Raw genomic sequence first — 16,439 nt, 5'->3', positions numbered from 1 at the left:
CAGATTCCAGGGCCCTGTCCCCAGAGATGTTGACTCTGTGAATTGGGGATAGGGCCTGGGAATCTGAATTTTAACAAGCTCCCAGGTGATGCTGTCACTGATGTCGCCAGACCGAGGACCACAGTCTGAGTAGCACTGCATAAGGACTACCCAAATGGCTGAGGAATGCAATAAGCTTTCCCGCTGGCTAGCCAACAGGAACTACTCATCCTCTTGCAAACCTGTCTCTCCTCCTGCATTCCCCATCTCAGGAACAGCAGGGTCCCCATCCATCCCCTACATGCCAGGCACTCTGCCAGGTCTGAAGACACCTCTCAGGAAGACAGGCAAGTCCCCACTCTCACCAAGTCTTCATTCCAATAAACATGGATGCAAGATTATTTCAGACTATGATACATGCCTGGCAGGAGGTCGGCAGGATGATGTGACAAACAGGGACCGAGGGAGGACACTTTAGGTGGGAAAGATCTCTCTGAGTACTTAAACGTTTGAGCTGAGATCTGAGATGCCAGGAAGGGCATTCAAGGTGGAGGGATGACAAATGTCATAGCTGGGAAGTGGGACAGAGTTTGGTGACCTTCAAGATTGTCTAATCAAACCTTTTTAATCTACAGATAAGGTAACTAAGCTAAAGCAACTTTTCAAGGTGATCCAGCTAAGCAGTGAGGAGTGTCCGGTGTGAGTGGGGGACAGTGGAAAGTGGGAGATGAATTAGTAAGTTTTGAAATCTTTTTCTGTTCATTTGTCATTTTTATGAAGTCATTATCTAGCAATCTTTTTTTTTTTTTTTTTTGCGGTACGCAGGCCTCTCACTGTTGTGGCCTCTCCCATTGCGGAGCACAGGCTCCGGAGGCGCAGGCTCAGCGGCCATGGCTCACAGGCCCAGCCACTCCGCGGCATGTGGGATCTTCCCGGACCGGGGCACGAACCCGTGTCCCCTGCATTGGCAGGCGGACTCTCAACCACTGCGCCACCAGGGAAGCCCTCTAGCAATCCTTTTCACCTTATAGTTCTGGCTTTGGTGTAAAAATTAGCCAAGACTTTCTCATTCTAAGACTTTTATCTGTGATTTCTTCTTATATTGTTGTGATTTTACTTTTTACTCCAAATCATTCATCCACCTGTAATCGGGCTAAAGCTGACATTGGCTGCGTTAGTGGGTGATGTTGGGAATCTGGCTAAATTCCATCTCCTAATAAAAAATGGCTTAAACATAGGGTGGCACAATGGTTGTGATGTGTTCTCATGCACTTGTGTCCCCTTCTCTATTCTCCTTCCCCTCCCCCGATCACATCCCTTCCCCCACATTGACTCCCAATAAGATCTTTGGTTCTGTTACATGATTCAGGCCACACAAAAGCCGATCCAAGACTTCCGATATAAGAAACCAAGTTTTAACTTCCACTCAAGCTCTGTTTACGGGGCCTGGGGGAGACGTGATGGGGAAAAGGATGAGACATAAAGTTCCTTTACATCTTGTCCCCTGCCTGCCTGGTCAATATTTTCAAATTTGAACTTGGCCTTTTGCACAGACTAACAACCAAGAAAAGTCTAAACTTAGTTTGAACGGTTCACAATAGTGAGAAACACTGTAATGTCTTTGCAAGCAAGGCTCCTGATACCTTCGGGCTATTCAGCAAATGACCTTGGTGGGTTGACAATAAATATCTCGCAGGGTCACAATTCATTCTTTGATTTTTTTTTTTTCCATTCAGTCTTCTGGAGAGAAAAGGCTGTGGTTTTTAAAATATAATGACAATTTTCATGGCTTGGATTAGAAAAAAACTCTAGTCAGGGTTCCTGCTCATGAATAAATAATTCAAAGACAGCTTATGTATTGAAGATGTGGTTATTAGCAATTGGATTCTGACCATGCTGACTATGTTATACAAACCTTTGTAAATGTGACAGTCCCAAAGGGATTCATGTGGCAATATGTACTGAGTGCCTTTTCTTGCTGGGACCTTGAAATGACCAATGAAAGAGACAGATCTCTGGCAATTCAACCAAGGGGCAAAAGGGAATATTAAATTCAGTCTGTCTGGTATAATCCAATAGTTGATTTATTGTTTTAAACTCACATGATCACAAGTCACATAATAAAAACAATAAAAATAAGTAATTGTTTCCATGGAATTAAAAGCCAAGACAATTTTTCAGAAGAAGAATAATGATGGCTCTTGCTTTATGAAATATTATAATATATTAAAAGGCTAGGGGGATTAAAGAGAATGGAGTTGGCCCAGGAATGGCAGATTAATGGAATAAAAAGAACCCACAAATAGCAGACTCGAGTATAAGTGAGAAATATGTATATAATAAAGAAGACATTTAAATCAGTGGGGAAAAGGATGAATTAATCAACAAATCATGTTGAAGCAACTGCCTCACCATCAGTAAAAAGTAAAGTTATTCCTATCTTATTCCTTACAGGAAAATAAATTCTAGATTTTAATCCTAAAACTACTGAAGTATAAGAAACATCACAGATAAGTGTTCAAGATGAAGCTGTTCTTTCCAAGGACGACATCAAGGTCAGAAATTATAAAGTAAATGAATGTTACATGTGATTTCATAAAAATTATAAAATTTTGTATGAGAATTTAAAAGAACCCATATACAAAAATCAAAAAAGAGATAAAGGCTAATGCATTTTGGAGACTAATGTTAATATAATTTCATTTTACTCACAGGCTGATGAGGCCTGTGGTGAGGGTTCCATATCTTAATCCATAAAAATATATTGGGTTATATCTGGGTGCAGAGCAGACAATTGATATGTTTTTCTTTATATTTTGCTGTACTTTTGAATTTCACTCTTGCAATGATCATACATTCCTTCCTTTTATTATCAGCAAAAGTAATACGGCTATTAAAACTGCCTACTGGTCCCATATGTGAGCATTTCTTGGAAATTCTCGCATCACAAATGTCAGATACTCAATACAGCTAAGGATCTTATAAAAAGAAATCTGAGTTTAATTTGGCTAGGACGTCAAAGTACCTGGAGGTTTCCTAATCACTGGGGTGTAGCAGCTAATATTTCAACATTTTCTTCATCGCCTTATAGAATTTGCTTATCATTCATATAAAAAGTAATGATATTCCATTTTGTGGAGTTACTATATAGCCCTAACTATTGCAATTAGGAAATATATTAGTCAAATATACAAGTATCAAGATGATTGCATTGCAAAATTTATTTGTTTTGACAAGAGACCAGTCAATCTGTCTAAATAATTCGTAGCTCATTGCATGAGAATACGCATCCAAAGACTATCTGATAATGAGAATTATATCTTAATAAATATGAAATCAAATTCTAATGCTTTTCCATTTAACTTTGCACTGAGAATAATTTTTCTTAGAGCACATCTGGAATTTTGAAAAATGCTAAAATAAATAGCAATTCCTGACATATTTCTTAATATTTTCTATTTCAAGGAACTACGAATCATCACTGTGGCACATCTCCACATGGTCCAAACTTTCCAGAGCCCATGAAAATATACTTAGAGTAAAAGAGGCAGTGATGATAGTAATTGACACATCTTTCTAGACTAATTATGTCATTTGGAGGAAACAGTGTCCTGGAGAAAGCATGGTTATGGAGACAGTGCTGGGGTTCAATCGGGCTCCCCCACTCAGAGTCTCCCTGTTCTTGGGCAGATTACTTGTCCTCACCAGTTTGTTTCCTCACCTGTAGGATGGGGAGAGTAGTATCTACTATGTGGTCATTATTGAGGGGATGTATTTAAAGGCACATATTGGGCACTGAAAGAAAATGATGACTATTATTGAGAATGGACACGGGGATGACATGGCTGCTATGCTGCCATCAGGAAGCTGGCTGAGTCTCTACCAAGAGCTCACGGGGGAACTATAACCTCAATGAATTTACTACCATCCGGGGGTGAGGCTGCTAAGCTCCGAACAATGATCACAGGGAAGACGACTCACATTATTTAAGGTCAGTCAACAGTTAACTGATTGAAGGTAGAACATATTCATTTCTCGTGCCTGAAGTGATCATCTATCTCTCTCAATCAGGCACCACCCTCCTTATTATTAAAATAACTCTATTTTGGGGAGGATGGACTCAGAACAAAGAGAGGCAGACTCATGAGGGAAGTGTCACCTGCATCACGGTGAGGCCAGTGACTGTCCTCACCTTACCACAGACGCCACTTCACCAGAGCAGAGACACTCGGGGCCTCCCAGAGCTGGGGTCCCTCTCCAGGGTAGCACCCAATAAACCACCTTTGCAACCTCTGAGCTTCCCTTTTTCGTTGTTCAAGGCTAGTGGTCCACCCTTACCACAGAGGTCTTCCCTAGTAAGAGAAATTATAATGCACTGGTCTCCACTTATTAAATTTCCATCATTTCCAATCTTTTCTCCCCAGGTATAGCAAGGTAACCTTGGTGAAAGTCCTGGGTGTTCCCTTAAATAGTCAATCTCATCAACTGTGTGAGAATTTTAGCAGGATAACCATAGAGAACTATCTTATTCCCTTGTTTCTAAGTCTTTGAAGGAATCTCACTGCTTCCCCATGCAATACTAAGTCATCTGTACTGTTGTTTCTGTTGATTGGATGGATGGATGGATGGATGAAAAACGGACAGATGGAATATGAAAAGAATATTGTAACACTGGACTGGATCAGCAATGAATGAATCCTTGGTATCTTATCTGACACCCAGAAAGATAAAAGGTAAGACAAAAGAAACTTGATCTGCTGACGTACATTTATTGCCAGACTTTTGATTCAAGGAATGCAGAAGCAAAGAACCGCATTGAGCTGAAAGAGGAGAGAGTCTGTCTAGTCAAAAACAGCCTCTCATTCTTTCACTCTTCTTGTTCAAAAGTTCACATTTTAAGCAAGAATATGATGAGGTTGAATACATTTTGGTCTCTAATAAGGAGTGAGTTGACTATACTCTGAGTCAGAGATCCAGCTCTGTCCAGATTGACCTTGAACAATTCACTCGGTTCTATTAAGTGTGTTTAAGCCCCCCCTCTCTGTAAGAAGAGGATGCTAACTTTAGCCCTCAATCCTCCCTCAGGAATGTGGTTAGGAAAGAGTAGTGGCATACAGGGTAGATGCAAGCTTCGTACAAAGAAAGGTCCATAAATGGATTTACACCATGAGCAGAAAGAAACAGGCAATATTCTCGGTATCGTGCTGCCATTCTTCTTTAAAACACCTTTCTCTAGTTGAAGCTAATGGTGAACTGATAAATATGTGAAGCAGATTTAGGTCATGCTGCTATTTATTTTTTTTATTTTAATAGATCTTTATTAGAGTATAATTGCTTCACAGTACTGTGTTAATTTCTGTTGCACAACAAAGCGAATCAGCCATATGCATACACACGTCCCTACATCCCCTCATGCTGCTATTTAAAATCAGGAACTCGCCTGCTGATAATTTTATTCTGAGGATTCATTCAGCACAACCCCGTCTTCTAGAAAAGAATGGGAAACGCAACCATGAAGGTTCATCTTGTTAAAAAATAATCCACACCTAGCATCACCTGGAGAGTCAGCCCCACCTTCCCAACTAGCCCTCTGAGCGATGCAATTTCTGTACATGTAATGTCACGGCAACTTGGTGTGAGCACGAGAGGGTTTTTCTAAAAAAGCCCAGGAGCGGTGGAAAGCAAGCAGCGACTCCCAGCTGGCCACTGGTCACACTATTCTCTGAGCCTGCAGAAAGCAACATTCTGCAACCAGTGGAGTCCTTGTGACAGTGACAGAGCTTTCTCCTGGGTTGTCATCAATTATGATGCTTAAGTGCATTATGTTTTAAAGAAAAATAAATAAATAAGCATCTCTCTCTCTCTCTCTCTCTCTCTCTCTCGGTGCAATGGAAACCAATCAAGTCAAATCATTTCAATACTGTCTTTGACAGTGTTCTAACAGGACACTTTCAAAATTGTTGAAGTAGAAAGAAAACACGTGAATAACCTGAAGTGCCCAGCACTGCTCATTTATCAGACCACACACTGCTCTTATCTCCCTTTTCTCCAGATCAAGAAAGAAAAGATTAATATTTTTAATTTAGTAAACAGCATGTTAAATGTATCTTTGGGAACCTCTGTATACACACACACACACACACACACACACACACACACACACCATCTATGTTTTGGAGACACAGCCCTGGAACACTGCCTCACCCACCATGTGGAAATTCTCCAATTTCTATATATAACCACCGCAGTTCACAGGCACACACACCCCCAACCCATCCACAGGCACCTATCAGCTCATCATGCTTGCAGAAATTGGAATGCTGTAACAATGCCCTGAATTTGAGAAATTCACAAGCCCAGAGATGGTTTCCTGACAATGAAAAAGGGCTGGTGCAGCCCACGGCGGCACCTTCACACCAGGGCAGGCTCTGCCCAGCTTTCTGGCGTGTGATCTGCATGTCTAATAATGGAACAGGTTTGTGGGATCAGCCGCTTACCTTGGAATGCTGCAGCAGAAGTATCTGCTCGTCCAGCTCTTGGCGCTTGCCTTCTATTTCCGTCTGCCTCTTTCTTTTTTCCTTGAAAATAAAAAGAGAGAGAGAGAGGCTGTAAGAGTGGGTGGGTGTTGGCTCCAGGAATCTGAAGGTAGGAAGCAGCAGCAGCTGTACACATCTGTAGAGACCCTTCCAGAGATGCTGGGCACACACACTGTTGTCACCTGCCCCTTCGTGTCCGGGTGTGTTGTGAGCAGCAGCCTTCTCTTCACATGTCTGCTGTGGGCTCGGTGAGTGGGAGAAATTCTCTTCACTCAGCCAAGCTGCAACAATTCAATCCAGAAGAAAAGGCAGCTTCTACACACACACACACACACACACACATACACGCATGCACACATGCACGCACACACACACAGAGTCATGTTCTGTGCAGTGTTAATTCAGAGACAAAGAATAAAAATGTCTCAATTGTGAAGACAGAGGTTGTTTTCAACTGCAAAGATGATAGAATAAACAGTGGGAAATTCTGGGGTTAGATTCCTGTTATCAAAATACTACACATAAATAATGCAATGCAATTTCAAATTTTATAGGACAAATCATCCAGTTGGACCTACCAAACAATGCAAATTAGATGGGTGATCTTTGTTTAAGTTCATCTTGGAGGGAGCACTTCATGTTGGGAGGGCTTGCTGAGGTTATGGTAAATGTGAAGTCTAGACTTGGTCTGCCTGGGTCCACCTACCAGCTTTTCTATTTGCTACTTGTGTGACCTCTGACGAATCCTTTTACCTCCCTGGGTCTAAGTCTTCTCTCGCATAAAGAGGAGGTAAGAATTGTACCTAAACCATATGGCTGGGGCACGGATTAAATGAGATGATATATGTAAAGGACCTAGAACAATGACCTGGCACACAGTAAATGCTCAATAAATATTATTTGCCATTACACTTACTGTCACATGTTTACTTCTAGGCAATGCCTAGAAACTGGTTTTAAAGGGATGTATTTCCCTTGTATTCAGAGCATAACTGTTCCATTGGAGAGTATGCTTATTATTTTTCTTCTCTATACATCTCCAATATAGACAATAAACATCACATAAAAGTGATTAATTGAAGAATAGAAAGGATTGTCCTTATGATAGCTTACTTGTTCAGTGTTTTGTTTCCAAAGTGCATAAGGGGGTGGTTTTTTGAGACATTTACTGCAATGGATTATTTCCCTTACTCACATATGCAGGGGAAACTTGTTGGACAAGACATAATGGCATTTTACACCTACAACAGCCAAATCCTGGAGAAGACAATAATGTAAAAGCCTGGTTGTTCTGCTCTGTGTTAAGGGAAACTTTTATTTTATGTAGTTGCTATGTTTCTGGGGATGTGCTTGTACCACTGCTATTCAAATCAACATAGTAATAATTTATGTTATAACCAAGTTTTTCTGTGTAATGCACAGACTTTTAAGAAATAGTAGCTTATAATCTCAAGCCACTGGGACATAATATCCAAGTCAGGGACATAACCTCTCTGGCAAAGTGAGGCCTGAGGACATTTTAGGAACTTACTAGTTACCAAAGAACTCCAATCCATGGTGCATCACTGATGCTGCTAATCCCAGAGGATGTCCAAGAACACACAATATATGGCAGCAGATGGGAAAAGTGAGGACCACTGAGGAGAGCCCACCTATCCAGCAACTCAAAGGAATGTAAGTAAGTGCACCCACTATGGAAAACAGTCTGGAGGTTCCTCAGAAAACTAAAAATAGAATTATCATATGAATCCTACTCCTGGGCATGTACCCAGACAAAACTATAATTCAATAAGATACACACACCCCTAAGTTCATAGCCGCGCTATTCACAATAGCCAAAACGTGGAAACAACCTAAATGTCCATCAACAGATGAATGGATAAAGAAGATATGGTACATATATACGATGGAATACTACTCAGCTGTAAAAAAGAATGAAATGATGCCATTTGCAGCAACATGGGTAGACCTAGAGATTATCATACTAAGTGAAGTAAGTCAGACAGAGAAAGACAAACACCATATGATATCACATATATGTAGAATCTAAAATATGGCACAAGTGAACTTATCTGCAAAACAGAAACAGACTCACAGACATAGAGAACAGACTTGTGGTTGCCAAGGGGGAGGGAGGTGGGGGAGGGAAGTATTGGGAGTTTGGGATTAGCAGATGCAAACTATTATATATAGAATGGATAAACAACAAGGTCCTACTGTATGGCACAGAGAACTATATTCAATATCCTGTGATAAACCATGATGGAAAAGAATATTTAAAAAAATGAATGTCTATATGCATATAATTGAGCCACTCTGCTGTACAGCAGAGATTGTAACAACATTGTAAATCAACTATACTTCAATAAAAAAATAAATAAAAATTTTAAAAGGTACCAAGGACAAAGCAAGGACCTCCAGAACCAGCCACTATCTCTTTATTCTAGAATTTCTCAACAGTAGGTTTACTGGACTTTATCTTTCATTCCCACAGTCTATCAAGGTACGGAGTTGTCCTATATTTAAATCCAGAATCAAGACATAGTATGTCGGGGACTTCCCTGGTGGCACAGTGGTTAAGAATCTGCCTGCCAATGCAGGGGACATGGGTTCGAGCCCTGGTCCAGGAAGATCCCACATGCCGGGAAGCAACTAAGCCCGTGCGCCACAACTACTGAGCCTGCACCCTAGAGCCCACGAGCCACAGCTACTGGTCCTGCGTGCCACAACTACTGAAGCCTGCACACCTAGAGCCCATGCTCTGCAACAAGAGAAGCCACCGCAGTGAGAAGCCCGCACACCGCAATGAAGAGTAGCCCCCGCTTGCTGCAACTAGAGAAAGCTCGCACGCAGCAACGAAGACCCAATGCAGCAATTAATTAATTTTTAAAAAAAGAATCAAAGAAAAACATAGTATGTCACGGGTACAAGATGCTGATGACTCAATAATTCCATCCATGTTAATTGAGTGCTGTGTGTGCTACAGACTGAATGTTTGTGTTCTCCCCAAAATTCGTATTTTGAAACTTAATCCCCAAGGTGATAATGGTATTAGGAGGTGGGACTTTTGGGAGGTGATTAGGTCATGAGGGTGGAGCTCATGAATGAGATCAGTGCTCTCATAAAGAGACCCCAGAGAGCTCTTTCACCCCTTCCACAGTGTGAGGACACAACAGCAAGACAGCTGCCTGTGAACCAGATGCAGGCCCCCACTAGACACCAAATCGGTGGGTGCCTTGATCTTAGACTTCTAAGACTTCTTAGAACTGTGAGAAAAAAATTTCGGTTGTTTATAAGCCACCCAGTCTATGGTATTTCATTAGAGAAGACTGAATGTACAAAGACAATGTTCTAATTACAGATCTGGTCATTTGCAAATCCTTCCTAGGCTTTCCCACCTCTGAGCCTTTGTTCATATAAAGTTCTCACTCTGCACAATGCCCTCCATCATATTGGTGAACCATGCTTTGAACAGAAGAAGTATCACCAGATGGTACAAGCGGGGAATCTTTATATGAGTAGACTCATTGGTGGTCACTGTGAACAAATATGATCATGAAAGATGCAGGTTTTAAGTTAGTTCTTTAAGGAACTAACTAAGGTAGGAATTAGGTCAATACAGATTAATGGGCAGCACATTCCAAGGAATGTGTGAGTAAGGGCAGAAATACACGGCATATTCCAGGGACAACGAGGAGAGAAATAAAACTCAGGTGCAGGGCTTGCCTTTAGGAATAGAGATCGATGATTCAAAAGACTGGCTAGGACTAGACCTCTGAGGGCCTTGGATGCCAGGCTAAGAAGCTTGGATTTTATTACACGGACAATGTAACCTCATTGTAGGGTGCTAAGCAAGAGAGTAATACGGTGAAATGGCATTTTAGGAACATTATCTGGCACTGGTATATAGGATGGAGTAATAGGAATTGGGATACATTTCCTGTAAATGGCCAGATAGTAAACATTCTAGGTTTTGTGGGACATACAGTCTCTGTTGCAACTACTCAGTGCTGCCATTGCAGTACAAAAACAGCTGTAGACAATCTATAAATAAATGAGCGTGTCTGTGTTCTAATGAGCCTTCATTGACAAACACAGGTGGGGGCCAGATTTAGCCCATCTTCATAGTTTGCTGACCTCTGGATGAAAAGATCATTACATGTCTTAGAAAGAAGTCCTACACTGTTCGTGGGAATGTAAATTGGTGCAGCCACTATGGAAAACAGTCTGGAGGTTTCTCAAAAAACTAAAAATAGAGTCACCATATGATCCAGCAATCCCACTCCTGGGCATGTATCCAGACAAAACTATAATTTGAAAAGATACATGCACCCCAGTGTTCACAGCACCACTACTTACAATAGCCAAGACATGGAAACAATCTAAATGTCTACTGACAGATGAATGGATAAAGAAGATGTGCTGTGTCTGTATATATACAATGGAATATATATATATATATACATACACACAATGGAATACTACTCAGCCATAAAAAAGAAGGAAATAATGCCATTTGCAGAAACATGGATGGACCTAGAGATTATTGTACTAAGTGGTCAGAAAGAGAAAAACAAATACGATATGATATCACTTATGTGTGGAATCTAAAATATGACACAAATGCACTTATTTACCAAGCAGAAACAGACGCACACACATAGAGCAAAGACTTGTGGTTGCCAGGGGGAGGGGTAATGGGGGAGGGATGGATTGCCACGATGGGGGGTGGGGGAGTTTGGGGTTAGCAGATGCAAACTATTCTACATAGAATGGATAGACAACAAGGTCCTACTGTATAGCACAGGGAAATATACTCAATATCCTGTGATAAACCATCATGGAAAAGAATATGAAAAAGAATGGATATATATATCTGAATCACTTTGCTGTACACCAGAAATTAACATTACATTGTAAATCAACTATACCTCAGTAAAAAATACATTTTAAAAATGTCTTAGGAGGATGCAACATTCACCCTGGGGTATGGTGGGGATGGATGAACTAACAAGCCCATCCTAGCTCAGAGCTGTTCCACTCAGACTGGGAAGAAAAGGACAAATACAAATAGAGTTGATGAGGCTCAGGTCTAATAAGATCTAGAGGGTGGGGCAATATGGTATCTTGGCTCTGAGCCACACAGCGCTGGTGCAGGAACGGGCAACGGGAGAAAGTGGTGCTTTCCCACTTATTCTGTATTCACATCTTCCCTGAGGAAACTCCATATTGGGTTGAAGGTAGAAATCAAAGAGTTGTTAACATATGCAACCAGGGGCTTCCCTGGTGGCACAGTGGTTGAGAGTCCGCCTGCTGATGCAGGGGACGCGGGTTCGTGCCCCGGTCCGGGAGGATCCCGCATGCCGCGGAGCGGCTGGGCCGGTGGGCCGCGGCCGCTGAGCCTGTGCGTCCGGAGCCTGTGCTCCGCAACGGGAGAGGCCACAGCGGTGAGAGGCCTGCATACCGCAAAAACAAAAACAAAAACATATGCAACCAGGCATCAGTATCAGCATGTTCTCATCTGTGTTCTATCTGATGAAGACTCTGGGCTTAGCCCTGTCACAAGGCTAAGGCTATGGCTATTGTGGGATCCTTTATGTCCCCTTCCACAGTGATGGAGTTAGGTCTTGAAATCACTCCTGACTGGACAAGAGGTAAGATGTGCAATCAGCCTGCGTACAGAGTTAGATATGAGCCATAGTACATACAGCAAGTTCAAGGGGGGCCACCATTGGCTTCCTGACGCTTGCTTGCTTGGTCCAGGCCATGCTCTTTACCTGGCGAGCTTGCTGCTTCCCAGACTTCTCCTTCCCTTAATCAAGGCAAAACCACTAGCTCTTGGGTTCTCTTCTCACTCCTTCTCAAATGTCTAAATGTAGACATTCAGCCTACATGATTTTCTTTACTCTCATCAACTATACAACCTATACAATATCAGTATAGATAACTAGCAGATCTATATTTTCAGCCTAGATCTCTCCTTTGAGCTCCAGGTTCCCCTATCCAACTGCCAAATGTTCATGTCCAGTGCCTCAAACCTAACCCTTGAGTCATCCTCTCGGCCATCCCTCCTCCCCTACTCTCACACCTGTTCCTTCTGTATTCCTTATCTCAGAAAATGACATGACCCAAGTTGGAAATCTGATTTATTCTAGACACTCCACTGTCTTAAAAGACCAAATCCTGATGATACTGCTCGTCATTTTCCACGCCTTCTACTTCCCCACTAGAACCTTTATTACAACCTTAACATTCCCTCCTTTATCTTCCCACCCCCCCGCCCCCCCGCCGCAGACTACTCTACATCAGTATCTTTCGCATGCTATAGCGCTGAACTGTTCATACTCTCTTTCCACCTGGATTACTGCAGTGGTTTCCTCACTATCCTTCCTGCCTCTGAGGCTTGGCTCTGAGTAAGTCACCCTCTGCTTCAGTGATATTCTAAAATGGAAATCTGACTGCTTCCATCCCTGGCCTAAAATCCCAGAAATGTCTCTCATTGCCTACAGTGCAAATAGTTAAGTTCCTTCCCATGGCCAAGAGGGCCCTCCGTACCTCACAGTTTCATCTCAAGCCATGACCCCCCTAATCATATACTCCAACCTCAACATACGATCTGAAGTGTCCTGATCTGCCAGGTGGGTTCATGCCTTCCTGGTTTTGCTCTTACTGCTTCCTCTAACAATAATGGATTTCCCTCACTCCTTCATCTAATGAAAACCTTTTTCTCTTTGACAACACAGCTTAAATATCCATACAGCTTGAGCAACCACCTGCCCAGTCTTTCTTCCATCAGAGAACCCACATACCCTCACTATAAATGGTGGTGGAAATGCCAGTTATGATTAGTCATATACAGCCCAGCTCATTCCTGCCACCAGGACTTGTGTGTGATACAGGTTAGGACAATCAAACTACCTTATCTCTTTGCAGTAGGGACTGGTCCAAGGAGCAGCTTAAGGACCAAAGCAGAACCAAGAAGAGACATTTCTAGGAATAGACACATGAATACTGGGAGAGAAAAGCTCCCTTTTCACTAAGGTTAAGCTGGGATGATGTCTATCTGAGTGGCAATTTTCCCAAGCCACATGGAAGAAACACATCTATGCTGGAGAAAGGTTAACCCACAGAGAGAAGCAGAGCTGGAAGACAGAGAAAGGAGGATCCAAGTGAGATTGTTTGAGTCCCAGATCTAGTTATGCATGAAGCCAGAACCATCCGTGGGCTTCCTAGATTATATACACTCATAACCTCCCTTCTGCTTAAGCTAGTTTGAGTGGTGTATCTCTCACTTGCAGCTCAAAGAGTTCTGACAAGTACAGAGAACTTTTCTGCTCCCTCCAAAGAGAATTCATCACCCCTTCCTTCTTTCTTCCCTTCGTGGGCTGTGGATCTTTCTATATTAGTACCTCGAGTACTTTAGGACTTTATGCACTTAACTGTTTACACATCTTCTCCCTCTACCAAACTATGGGCATCTTGAGGACAAGGATATTGGCTCATGCATCTCCAAAGTCTAGACTGTTGCATGGTAGAGACACGTAACAGACACTCAGTAAGAATCTTTGAATGAGATACTTGTTCTCCTCCCATCATGTTCCTGTCTGTCCAGATCCCTCATTCAAGTGCATCATGAATTTGCACTCGTGATTTCAATGGCAGTAAAATACCTCACTGAAAACACATTAGCCGTCAGTCCACAAAACCAGAAGTATCTTTCTGTTGAAGATGTCAGCCCATATGGAATAAACCTTTATGGCTTTGCACAGAAGACAAGAGTTGAAAATCTCATTCTGGGAAAGAATCATGGAAAGCTCACTCTGGGCAGAAAGGCTGGGGGAAATAGAAATTCCAGGGAAAGCATAACGAGCTGACAGTAGCAAACTATTCAGGGGGAATGTGCCTCAAGAGACATCTGGAATGAAGTGACCTCAATCCATTAGGAAGATTTCCAGATCCTTCCACGATCTGGGAGGCCTAGCAAGCCACTTTCATCATCTTTCTGTGAATTATGTATTTTCCTGGCAAGTATTTTCTGGAAGTATTGCAACATTATGAAACTGTAAACTCTTAGTGTAGTTAGGAGCCACCATATAGAATGGAGGACACTGTTCGAAGGCGGCTAATAAGTATGATGGGAAGACAGGTATTAGAAGTAGTTAGGAAGCCCATGTCCACCCTGGTGCAGCTTTAGGCAGACTCCGTCTTCTCTCCAGTTTAATGCTGCTGTAGAACCAATGCCATTTATATGTCTAAGGAAACAAAAGGAAGACGGTCAGTCTGAAAACTGAGAACCTGAGTGACCAGGTATAAAACAATAAAGAGGTGCCCACTCAGCTTCGTCCAACTGCCTGTCCAGCTAACTTGAATGCTGAATTTGCTCAGCAAGACACATCCCCATTAGAGATCAGTTATCTGATCTCAATGCCATTAGATATTAAGACCCTCTCTCCTGGCTCTGACTTCAAGGTCACCCATTATGATTTTGATTATATTCAGGCTTTGAAAGTAGTTACCTAAATGGAGAGATAACACTTGTTAAGCTCCCTGCAATGTCATCCACCATAAATAAACGGGCACTTGGGTTTGTAGTTGAGTATACTAAAAAGTTTTAAGTTTGTATGTAGTTTTCTGATCTTACAAAACTAAGTAACGGAATCTAGAGTCAGTTTAAAAGGCTTTGGTCAAAAGGACAAGTAATTAGACTTCCTGTAGTCACACTGTTCTACCCCGCCATGCACCCGCCCAACCCTCAACATCACCACGTGGAGCAGAGAATTCTACAGCTATATTCACCCCTCATTGCTTAGTCTAGATCAGCATCTCCACGTAGGTAAATTCTCTTTTATTCACCTGACTACTTGGCCTTGAGCTTGCCAGCTTTTGGTAAAGGAGGGAAGTGCTTGCTTTGTATTGTTTTTAACAGAAATTATAGAGTCAACAGAAAGAATTTTAAATAGGAAAAGAAGACATTGATGAGTTCAAACTTCATGACTGTTTTTTGAAAGGATAATATAACACCTAAAATCTTAAGAAACACCATATAGAGTTTGGATGTAAAACTGTTACTAATTACACCTAACAGTTAATATTGCTAGTCCGTTACTGCCAAGTCAAATGCATAACACAGGAGAGTTTCAGCTTAAAGTCTTTAGTAGATACTTTATAATCCATATGAATTATATCTTAAGGCTATTTTTATGGTCTGCCCACACTGTTACTCTTTAAATAATTGTTTAAACATACAGCTACATTTTTGCTTTAATGGTCATAATATCAAACTGTTTGCTGGGAGTGCTTCCCTTTAGCGGTCTTCTCTGGAGATCAAGAAGGAAAGTAGTCTGATAGAGCTCTCATCAGAAAATAAGATCTGCTTCTTGGTACCATATTGATAAGCCCACTATGGTGAAAAGAATGAGCACTGTCTGTACAAGGAGAATGGTTGAGAGCTCTGAGGAAGTCCCAAATGCCAGAAATTACATAATCAGATTCACCTGCAGAAGGTAGTCTCCCTTTCACCACCCTCAACGAGTTGTGATATTCCCCCCATGAAGCCACATGAGCACTGAACTGGGACTCAGGACACGTGCCTTCATATGGATGCTCTGCCACTAACCCCTCAGTGACTCAGGCTAGTCCCTTATTGTTTCTGGGCCTTAGATTCGGCACGTAATACGAGCAAGTTGGACCAGCTTCGCTCTATGGTTCCGCCTATCTCCAGGATTCTGCAGTGCTAAGGAGAGCAACTTCATGTGCTAGACAACCTACAAAATGCGAGAAAATGTTTGCAGGTGATGTGGCTGACAAGGGGTTAATCTCCAAAATATATGAAAAGCTCATACAACTCAATATCAAAAAAACAAACAACCCAATCAAAAAATGGGCAGAAGACCTAAACAAACATTTCTCCAAATAAGACATACA

At 41.9% G+C, this 16,439-nt stretch overlaps 1 protein-coding gene across 6 annotated transcripts in view; it reads right to left on the bottom strand.

Moving 5' to 3' along the window:
* Window positions 1-16,439, bottom strand: part of LOC114884001 (A-kinase anchor protein 2) — a 495,611-nt gene that overhangs the window by 267,294 nt on the left and 211,878 nt on the right. For all 6 annotated transcript variants that reach the window (XM_029202414.1, XM_029202415.1, XM_029202420.1 and 3 more), the window contains exon 3: window positions 6,477-6,557. In XM_029202414.1, the coding sequence (XP_029058247.1) occupies window positions 6,477-6,557 (81 nt within the window). The remainder of the gene's footprint in view (window positions 1-6,476; window positions 6,558-16,439) is intronic.

The sequence above is a fragment of the Monodon monoceros genome, unplaced genomic scaffold (genome assembly GCF_005190385.1).
Source record: "Monodon monoceros isolate NGI ecotype Baffin Bay Population unplaced genomic scaffold, NGI_Narwhal_1 Super_Scaffold_5, whole genome shotgun sequence".
Lineage (NCBI taxonomy): Eukaryota > Metazoa > Chordata > Mammalia > Artiodactyla > Monodontidae > Monodon > Monodon monoceros.
This window is presented reverse-complemented; position numbering and strand designations above follow the sequence as displayed.